Genomic DNA, 11,363 nt, shown 5'->3' with positions numbered 1-11,363 from the left:
CTAAATGCTCTTGGACTGGCCGTGGCGTGCAGCTGAATTTTTTGGTTCTCCTTTTATGTCAAATTATGGTTGAAGCTGCTTGCATTAGCCAAGGGAAGCCTTTGCCAAATGAGAAAGGCCAGATAAGCCCATGCAGTACTCTTGCATATTTATAAAATAAAATATATAGGGAAGAATATAGAAAGGAATAGGATTAGAAGCAAAAAAAATAAATGTAGTCATTGAAAAAAGCTAAGTATTTAAAAAGTACTTTGTTATTACAAGTACATATTTGGCAAATTACACATTTGTATAACATATTTTGCTTAGTTTTTTAAATAAAGTGGCGAAAACTGTTTTCAGGATTTGTTTCAGAAAAAATTGAAAAATGGCAAACAAGATATATAATGTTCTTTCATTTAAACAATGTTGCAGATTTGTGAATTTTTGCTTGCTTGTTCTTTGCATCTCCACCATTTCCTTTCACTTTTTGCTTCCAATTTGACAGTTTTGTTGTTGGCACCTTTAGACTTTCTAGAATTGACAGTACATGTGGCTTTGATGTTTTGCAATGGGTCGTACTGAGGGCTAATGGTTTCCGGACACTGAAACTTTTCTCGAATCACGTAGCCCAGACGTGTGGTTCCTATAAATCCACTAGGTGTAGAGACAATTCGGGTGACAGTTGCATATACATATTGTACTGCAAGCAGGGCACCTGTGTAATGGCACATGACAAGAAAGAAGAATTAACATTATGTACCAGATGCCTAGTCAAATATACATTACCATTTGAACAGAAAATCAATTAAATATGAATGTGAAATGTGGTTTGCTGTAAATGCATTTCCTTTCTTAAGTGTAAACCGCTAAATACACAATTGAAATTGTAAATACCAAATCATTTGCCATGTTGTAAATTAGTCTTTAATGAAATCATGATTCACAGGCTCTCATCAAAAGAGCTCAACTACACCTGCCTTCTCCACCCAGCTACGGCTATCGTAGAAGTCATACTACAGCTCCTATGAATAGAAAGTAATTTGTGAATGGGGAGTTAGGAATGATTAACAGGTTCTGCCCTCCCCATTCATAGACCCTGCTTCATTCAAATAAGCTGAATTATGGCTTCTATGAATGGAGCAGTTGGGAGGAAGGGGCGGGCATAGTCAGGCTTTTCTTGATGGTAAATAGGGAAAGAAGCCGTAGGAGTTCTGGAGGGAAGGAGGGGAATCAGGCAGCCACAGTCTCAACCTAAGAATAATAAACTTTATTGACAGCAAATTCAAAATTATGGAACAAAATATAATTGGTAGACTACATAAAAAGGTTTAAAACATTGGCAACTTGGCCACTAAAAGCACACAAAGCCTGGGTTCACTGGCACACCAAAACTTACAGTACAGAAATAGCAGCCTTAAACTATAACTAGAGATCAGGTTTGGTGGAATCATAGGGAACCGCAGTGGTATCAGTCTTTATACTGCTGTAGAGGCACACTGTGGATATCTGCTCCCCCCATTTACCTATGACCTCCTGTTAAATAGCTATTAATGCAGTATGGCAGTGGTAAATGACTTAAAGAGCTTTTTCTGTAGTCTGCCATTTATATTTTGTTCCAAAATTTCGAATTTTCTACCAATACGTTTATTATTCTTAGGTTGAGATTTCTGGAATTGAAGGGATAGGCGCTACCTTCTAGTGAGTCCGTATCTCCTATAGTGCTGGTATACGCTATTATCCAGCACTTGCATCCTTTGGTGTGCTTTTTATCTCCTCTTCCATTGATGCTATCTGTAACCTGATCCCTTTTGGATCATATTTAGCACCCTGGATCTATTGACAATATAATATAGTCTATTAAACTCTAGCAGGCTACACAGAAGTTGACATGTTACTTGGGGTGTGTGAGCAGATAGTTTCTGTCCAGTTGGGTCGTATATATGGAATATGTAAAAGGTAAAGAAATAGAAGAGGAAATTATGCTCACTCCTTTCAAATACTGTTTAAACAACATAAAAAAATAATTATTAAACAACTAAATCGCAAGTGGGACATTGTGTCCCTATATTCATACATATACAAGAAAATAGTCCCTGGAGGAATACAAGAACGGGTGACCCCAACGGAGCATTTACAAAATGAAAGATTCCTCACCAAATGGAAATAAACATGCATTAATCACACTCTCATGGTAATCAATCTGATTGTTGAAGAAGATAAGTGACAATTATTGGCGATACAAACCCAAATTGACAAAAGCCTGTAACAACTTGAGCCGTTTAGTGGCAGGCCAGAATTTGAAATGTACAACGAGCTCCGAAAAAAAGAAGTAATTAGGGTAAAGAAAAATCTAAGATCAACTAAACAATCCAAATTTCAAAGAGACCTCGATGACTGGGAAAAAAGGGAGATATTTGAACTAGCAAATATGAGGACGCAGCAGATCCAGAAGATCCTGAAAGGGATCATGATCCGCCTCAAGGAATCGACCCACTCCATCAGGTAGCAAAGAAGATGATGACCGCTCAGTTGTTTTTTTTTTAGGGGAAGAGCAGTCGCCACCAGAGGCGACTCCATCTTTTTCCCCCACAAACTCAATGGATAACTTTGAGGTTCATAAGAACATATGCTTATTCCTAAGGTCTATCTAAGACCGGACACTGAAGATACTAAAACTACTCCGAATGTCACCCATGACCAAGCGACTCTAGATATGTTGGCCTCTCTATGGTGTGGGGATGATGCTAAACATGGGGACTCACTAATCGTAGCCTCCCAAGACCCCTGTAGAAGAGAAGCAGGACTCCAGATTAGATCTACTAAGATGCCACCATTCAGGAAAAACAAGTGGCTGGGGGTTTTTATGGACTTAGTCCAAAAGGACCTGTCCCATCTAAACTGGACACATTTGAAAGATGACGATCTGGGCCGGGAGGAATGATTGTCACTCCAGGAACTAAAGGAAGCATCCAAGCGAATTATTAAGAAAAGCGATAAAGGAGGAAATGTGTTTTTAATCACAGAAAAATATTATGAAAAAGAAATAAGAAAACAACTAAGTGATAGATCCACATCCAATCACAACCGTCGTCTGATGTAAACACAGCCTGGGGGGGTGTCACAAGAAGCGGGATCGCGATGTACCTGTTTCCCCCAGAGACGGGGCAATATCGCTCGGCAGGAGGCCTCTGTGATTGGCCCTCCTGAGCACATGATGGCTGTGTCCAATCCCAGCCGTCATGTAATGTTAACACAGAGCCATTGCCAGGCGATCGGCTCTGCTTCTCCTCATACAAAGTCAGTGAAAGGAAGGAGAGCAGATCTGCAACTGGGGATCAGTGTTTATGAGTTGTTTTTTACAGCTTTTTACACTCTGATCACCCAGCTAGTGTCCCCAAACAGTGAAAAACACCAACACCTGTCCCACATCTGACCCAGTAAATATCGATGATCATCTGTCGCATCTGTCTGATCATCTGCCAGATCTGTCTGTGATCCTCTGCCAAACCAAATGTGTAATTTATGCCTTTAGAACACCTGACGGTGCTACTTGGATGTTGGGCCTCTGTATGTGGCCAAGCTGTGTAAAAATCTCAGACATGTGGTGTCAATATACTCAGGAGGAGTAGTAGAATGTATTTTGGGGTATCATTTTTGCTATGTACATGTTATGTGTTAGAAAAATCTTATAAATTGACAACTTTGAGTAAAAAAAATAGGTTTTCACTTTCTTTCCACATTTTCAAAAACTTGTGGAAAAAAATGCCTTGTAGAATATACATTGGGGTGTTTTCTTTCCAAAATGGGGTCATTTTGTGGGTAATTCCATTGTTTTGGTGCTCCAGGATCTTCACAAATGTGATAGGTAGTCAGGAAACAAAATGTGTAAAAGTCTCACACATATGGTATCGCCATACTCAGGAGGAGTAACAGAGTATATTTTGGGCTGTAGTTGCATGTTTATCTATGCCATGTGTGAGAAATAACTTGTTAATATGACAATGTTGTGGGGAAAAAAATAAAAATTCTTTATTTTCCAAACTATTTGGGCAAAAAAATTGTAACTTCAAAAAACTCACGATGCTTCTTACTAAATAGCTTGCACTGTCATCTTTACAAAAAGGGGTCATTTCAGATCAGATCAGGATTTGTGGCAGAATACATTCTGGCCTAAATTTATGATGAAATTTGATTTTATTCGCTTTCTTTCAACCACTTGCCGACTGTCAAAATCACGTACCTGTACATCATCGTCGGCTAGCGGGTGCGTTCCCCCCCACGCGCCGTCACAGCGCGCCCGCAGGTCCCGCGGACTCAATGTTCGCCGGTGGCCCATGATTCTGACACGGAGAGGCAGAACATGACAGGGATTTACTGCTCACAGTTATTGGGAGCAGTGATCTCTGTCATGTTCTAGTGAGCCCATCCCCCCTACATTTAGAACACGCCCAGGGAACACACTTAACCCCTTGATCGCCCATTAGTGTTTAACCCCTTCCCTGCCAGTAACATTTACACAGTAATCGGTGCATTTTTATAGCACTGATCGCTGTATAAATGCCAGTGGTCCCAAAATTGTGTCAAAAGTGTCCTATCTGTCCACTGCAATGTCGCAGTCATGATAAAAATTTCAGATCGCCGCCATTACTAATAAAAAAATGTCATAATAAAAATGACATAAATCCCCTATTTTTGTAAATGCGATAACTTTTGCGCAAACCAATCAATATACGCTTATTGTGATATTTTTTTTTTAACCAAAAATATGTATACATATTGGCCTAAGCTGAGGAAGAAATTTGTTTTTTATATTCTTTTGTGATATCTATAATAGCAAAAACTAAAAAATATTGCTTTTTTTTTCAAAATGTTCGCTCTTTTGTTTATCGCGCCAAAAATAAAAACCACAGAGGTGATCAATTACCACCAAAAGAAAGTTCTATTTGTGGGAAAAAAAAGGACGTCAATTTTGTTAGGGTACAACGTTGCACGACTGCTCAATTGTCAGTTAAGGCGACGCAGTGCCGTATCGCAAAACAAGGCAAAACAGGGCTTGGTCAGGAAGGGGGTAAATCCTTCCGGGGCTCAAGTGGTTAAGACAGAAAGTATAAAATATTGTTTTTTTTTTTCAGAATTTTCACTTTTTTTTTTCGCTTATCGCAAAAAATAAAAAACCCAGTAGTGATTAATTACCACCCCAAGAAAGCTCTATTTGTCTGAACAAAATTATAAAAATTTAATTTGGGTACAGTATAGCATGACTGAGTAATTGAAATTGCGGGAGCATTGAAAGCTGAAAATTGGTCTGGGAAGGGAAAGGGTGACGTGCCCAGTATTGAGGTGGTTAAACGGATGGTTACAAAGCTACTTGAGCAAGACACTAAACATGTTCTGATGACAATTGAAAACCAACCGATACCATCTTGGTCAGTATAGATGTAGAATCTCTATATACCTCTATACCCCATTCTTGGGGTTTGGCACCAATAGCAGACTTCCTGGATGCCAACTTTCCAGCAATGGAAGCTCAAAATAAATTCCTGTTGGAACTCCTGCAATTCACCTTTACAAATAATTGCTTTAAATTTACGAGAACTAGCTATAAACAAATTTGGGCACATCTATGGGTGCCCCATGGGTGCCATATTACGCCTGCCTCCATCTGGGGTGGTGGGAGGAAGAAGTGGTTTATTGCTCTTTAAGTCATTTTACCTCCAGTTGAGGGAGACCAACCTTACCACTGCCATACTGCATTAATAGCTATTACTCAGGAGGTCATAGGTAAATGGAGGGAGCAGATGTCCACAGTGTCCCTGTATTGCTGTATATAGGCTGACAACACTGTGTTCCCTGTGATTCCACCAAACCTGATCTCTAGTTATAGTTTAAGACTGCTATTTCTGTATTGTAAGAACTTGTCCCAAATTGTCTCTTGTCATTTTTAACATTTTGACACTTTTTTTGGTGAATGTGTAGGGGTACAATGTACCCGATAACCATTCACACACGGGGGGGGGGGGGGGCGGGGGATTCCGATAAGCCCCCCGCCCGCAGACCCCCACAACAACCGAGCAAGGGTTGTGTGTGCTTCTAGTGGCAACGTTGCCCATGGTTTTAAACCTTTTTGCGTAGTCTGCCATTTATATTTTGTTCCATATTTTGAATTTGCAATCAACAAAGTTTATTATTCTTAGTTTTCTTTCCCCATTTCTTGTCTTGAGCTATTGAGCTCTTTACAGAGTTTTTTTTATAGGAGGATACAAGGAGAAACTAGCTGCCTGGACATCCGAATACAAAATATCCATATTCAAATATGTACAAAAATACTATAGATTTCTTTAAGCATTCTGAGTAGATGAATATATATTTGGAACTGATTAAGGACTCATTTACACTTGCTTCAAAATGTGGCATTTGACATGCTTTTTTAAAGGACTCTGCTTTACTTTACTTCAAAAATTATACCCCATGTAACTTTGTTGGTGATTCAAAGTTTCTCTAAAGCCTCTATAGAAGTCAACACCCAATATCAGCATAGATGAAGGATGAACAAACTCTGGACAGCCGCACTCCAGATCAGATGAAAAGTAAAAAGTGCCTGTTATTTCTTCAAACTAAAAGAAGCTATGAGTAAGCGCTAGGTTTAGCGTGAAACACGTCAGTATTTTGTTTTTCTTTTTTCCCTTTGTTGCTGTTATCTGTGTGATGTGAGGTTCTTTTAGTTTGAAGAAATAAAAGGCACTTTTTACTTTTCATCTGATCCGGAGTGCGGCTGTCCAGAGTTTGTTCATCCTTCATCTATTTGGTTTGTGCAATCAGCCTGCACCTGGGACCCTTACCTGCTTGGAGAACGAGCAATCTCTTGGTGAACTAACCTGGAGCGGTGGTTTCCTATTTCCCTACCCAATATCAGCACCTACAGCTTTTGAGAGACTTTTATTCAGTTAGCTTCGCTTTGGTTTGTAGGTGTTGCAGGTATGAGATATCCCAGAATGTACTGGGAAACCAACAAGCAATCACTTCCATTTCATGTGTATATATTCTGTTAGTGTCTGATGCAAACGTAACATCTGATGTGCAGTGTGGAGCAGCAGGAAGGTGAGCAGGATCCGGACTGGATCAGAGCAACTATCAAACAGCACACATGGTGTATAACATGGCGGAAATTGAACGGGACTAGAGAGTGAGGATTGAGTAGAGGAGGATCAGCAGTGCTGGAGCAGGAGAAACTAGCAGATGTCACGGTACACAGCATGGAAGCAATATAGCAAGAGGTGAGTGGGGACTGGAGAGAGAGAAGGATCAGAAAACCAGAGGATCAGCAAAGCTTGGGGTTACTAGAGAGCAGGGGATCAGCAGAGCTGGGGGTTACTGCTGAGTGGGGGATCAACATACTTGTGGGTTACTACTGAACTTGGGGTACTACTGAGCAGGGGCTCTTCTAAACAAGGGTACTAAAGAGCTGGGGATCTGCTGAACAAGGGTACTAAAGAGCTGGGAATCTGCTGAACGAGAGTACTAATGAGATGGAGTTCTAATGGGCTCCTTTAAAACAAATAGAACATTAAAACACACAGGGCATTTTCCAAGCTTCAAAAAAGCATCACATAAGAATCAAGAACATAAAAAAAGCAAGTTGAAGCAGTAGGTGTGTGTGTTAAAGTTAAAGCAAATGTAAACGAGCCCTGAATGAATACTCACCAGTGGACACATCCCATGCTTTGATGGCTCTGTCCTTAGATCCAGTATAAATATAGCGATCATCAGGTGAGAAGCAGGCACAATCAACTCCTTGAAAGAAAAAGCCCTGGAGGTAAAATGAGAGTGCGATTTAAAATCTTATTTTTATCTCCTGTAATATGTCTGCAGTCTCTGACCATCTCCTGTAGTATTTCTGCAGTTTCTGACCATCTCCTGTAGTATGTCTACAGTGTCTAACCATCTCCTGTATCATGTCTGTAGTCTCTGACCATCTCCTCTAGCATGTCTGCAGTCTCTGGCCATCTCTTGGAGCATGTCTGCATTCTCTGACCATCTCCTGTAGTATGTCTGCACAGTCTCTGACAGTCTCTTGGAACATGTCTGCAGTTTCTGACCATCTCCTGTAGTTTGTCTGCAGTTTTTGACCATCTCCTGTAGTATGTCTGCAGTATCTGGCCATCTTCTGTATTATGTCTGCAGTCTCTGGCCATCTTCTGCATTATGTCTGCAGTCTCTGGCCATCTTCTGTATTATGTCCATACCTCTGCTATGCAGTTCCTGACTATTCTAATAAAGTTCTTTAAGTTCGACTCAGACAAAGTAATCAAAGCATATTTTATAGGTACAAGGAAGCATGGGTTTTGTTTAACCACATCCTTTACACCCTCCCACTGCTAGGTAACTGACCACGCCCACAATTTACCGCGACGTAGAACGCTGCAGGTTTTTTTACTCCTCCAGTGTCCCTCATTCTGAAGTTCTAAAGCTGGGAGGTATGTATTTGTGTATAGATTTAAAAATACATTATAAACACTTTCTCCTCCCCTTTTATAAGTAACCACATTACCTCTGTTCTCAGCTGCATACAAGCTGGGGGAGCAGCACTGTCTTCCCAGTGTATGGCTGTTTATTTGGGGGGGGGCATGTCAGGACAAGTCTGATCATTGGAGGAGAGCAGGCTGAGTTCCCAGCATGCTGACCACGCTGTGCTCTCATGCCTAGTGTTTTTCAGCTATCTTGGCACACTAGGAAGCTTTGTTAAAGTACATTTAAAACTATTGACATAACGGATAAATATTATATTGCAGTTATATATTGCAAATATAATCATTTCAAATTAAAATGGATGGTAGAATTGTGAACAATGCAGTCTGAAATTACACAGATCTAGAAACAACTTCCCTATCTAATATAAGTATGCTTTGAGGGGTTCTCTAGATAGTCCACTTGCTTTCTTATGCAGAACTGACTAGCTCCTTATCCCTGAAGACACTTTACACTAGGTGTGTCCAACTTTTAGCCCAAGACGGCTATGAAAGCGGTCCAACACAAAATTGTAAACTTTTGGAAAACTGCTTTTACAATTAGGGATCACACTTGGCCAAAGACAACGTCTCTTTACTGAACTTTTAGAAGTTTTATCTTCTCAAAGAAAATAGCCCACTCTTTACAATCACATCTTATTCATGCCATCAGTTTTCAGCTGCACCTACAGTATGTATTTGTGAGCAACTATTGTCGAGGATGAAGCACACAAAGGGCAAAATAGAACCAAAATATCCGATGAGCACCCTGAGAGTTCATTGAGAGTTACATAATCTATGGCCTACCTTAGCTGGTTACAATTACACAAGATTTCTAGCTAGATTTCCTTTTGAAAATGAATGCATTCAACAGAACTAATGACCAGTAAGCTGCAATATATTACATTTTTGTTCTTGTGTTTAGATATGCTTTAACATCAAACATCCAATCATTGGCTTTTAACCATTTGCCGACCAGCCGCTGTCATTATACGGCAGCAAGTCGGCTCGTTCCTGCAAATTGCCGTAGCTGTACGGCGGCTCCTTTCAAGAGCCATAACAGACACGCGTGCAGTCACTGTACGGCGGGGGACCCGATGCACATGGCTGGCATCTGCGATGTCCGCCGTAGACACTATAACTTTTGCGCAAAACAATCAATATACGCAATTTTCTTTACAAGAAAACATATTGGCCCAAACTGATAAAGAAATTCGTTTTTTTATATTTATTATAGCAAAAAGTTAAAAATATAGTATTTTTTTTCAAAATTATATCTCTTTTTTTGTTTATAGCGCAAAAACTAAACACCACAGAGGGGATCAAATACCAACAAAAGAAAGCTCTATTTGTGGGGAAAAAAGGACATCAATTTTGTTTGAGTACAGTGTCAATTGTCAGTTAAAGCGAAGCCGTATCGCAAAAAATGGCCTGGTGATTAAGGGGGCAAATCCTTCTGGTCCTTAAGTGATTACATTTTGTGGAGAACTGTGAGGTATACAAGCATTCTAAGTATAAAATATAGTAGTTTACATATAAACCTATGCATTCAAAAATTGGCATATAAACTGTCTTATGAGCATAAGGTACCTTGTAACACATCTCATGTTCCCAGCAACCAGTTTCCATGTTCCAAAGACGCTGAACTGAGTCCTCACAGCCACTTAATGCATATATTTCCTTTGAGCTCGTTTCTAAGCAAGTGACTTTGCTTACATGAGAATCTAAACACTTTTCATTCTTTTCTGGGTTAAAAAGACACATGTCTCCTCTCTCTGTACCATAGATAACCCTTTGATCTTCAAATATGGCTATATTGCTCACAGCACTTGGGACTTGTGGATGTATGGAGTGTACAGGGCCATCAAGAATTGGAAGAGGATTCCCTTTTGTAACTTGATAGAGGACAATCCGATTGTGGTGTGCTACAGCCAGGCAACTTTCTAGTTTGCTTAATGACAGGCAAATCACAGCCAAATTGAGATCAGGTGGTGGAATACATGCCACATCCTGCCTTTGGTCTAATGGAAAAGCCAGTACAGTGCCAGACGTCAAACCGCAGAACAAAATCCTCTTGATGTTGGCAACTTCCAGGCATGTTACTTCAGAAGACACCTCAAGAATATCTGTCATAAGACCTGAAAAAGCATATAATTATATGACCTCACCTCATGACAATTATATAATCTTGCATATTTACTTTTGTTTACACTGCAGATAATGTAAAATTTTATAGCACCAGCAGAAATTGCTTAAAGTGAACAAGTGACCACCCAATTGACATTAAAGTATCTAGGAGCCTCTGTCCTCTGTAGCTGTAGACACTATGGAACAATCCAGCCTCAAAGTTTAGAGCAGCCTTTCTCAACTTTTTTAAAACAAAGGAACCCTTGCTTTAACTTTCCTGTTTATGGAACTCCTACCGACAATTACCATAAGGCAGGGGTGGCCAACCAGTGGCCCGGGGGCCACATGTGGCCCACGGAGCTCTTTGATGTGGCCCGCGACCTCCTGCTCTGGAATGGCGGGTTAGCAAGCCCAGATCACAGGATGCCAACCAGTCATACCACAGCATCAGTGTTGTGAATGAAGCTGGTGGTAGAGGAAGAAAATGGCTGCAGAGCAGAGCCCATAAGCTGTTGCTTCCTGTAAAGCGCCGGCTTTTGCCACAGGCAGAGTCTATTGCAAAGTTCAGTTAACTCACAGGATAGACATAGGTGCACTACCCTGCACCCGCGGTGTGGGTAGTCAGTTTGGAAGCAGTTTAGGCCCTTTTCACCCAATCAGACTTTTTGTCAGTTTACTCCCGCCTGCCTCCAATCCAGTCCTAAAAATCAGATAAAAAAAAAATAGAAAGGAGTTCGCCCCCTTCCATCT

The 11,363-nt window shown here is 40.5% G+C and overlaps 1 protein-coding gene across 2 annotated transcripts in view; it reads right to left on the bottom strand.

Moving 5' to 3' along the window:
* Positions 1-232: 232 nt before the first annotated feature.
* The window catches only part of NWD1 (NACHT and WD repeat domain containing 1), a 138,982-nt gene continuing 127,851 nt past the window's right edge, over positions 233-11,363 (bottom strand). For both annotated transcript variants that reach the window (XM_077475508.1, XM_077475507.1), the window contains exons 20-22: positions 10,077-10,624; positions 7,684-7,789; positions 233-697 (exon numbers count right to left, since the gene is read on the bottom strand). In XM_077475508.1, the coding sequence (XP_077331634.1) occupies positions 399-697; positions 7,684-7,789; positions 10,077-10,624 (953 nt within the window). In that variant the 3' untranslated portion in view covers positions 233-398. The remainder of the gene's footprint in view (positions 698-7,683; positions 7,790-10,076; positions 10,625-11,363) is intronic.

Source organism: Lithobates pipiens, unplaced genomic scaffold (genome assembly GCF_037356315.1).
Source record: "Lithobates pipiens isolate NorthernLeopardFrog02 unplaced genomic scaffold, aLitPip1_a1.2 Scaffold_13, whole genome shotgun sequence".
Classification (NCBI taxonomy): domain Eukaryota; kingdom Metazoa; phylum Chordata; class Amphibia; order Anura; family Ranidae; genus Lithobates; species Lithobates pipiens.
The sequence above is the reverse complement of the archived record's forward strand: the minus strand, read 5'-3'. Positions and strand labels throughout refer to the sequence as shown.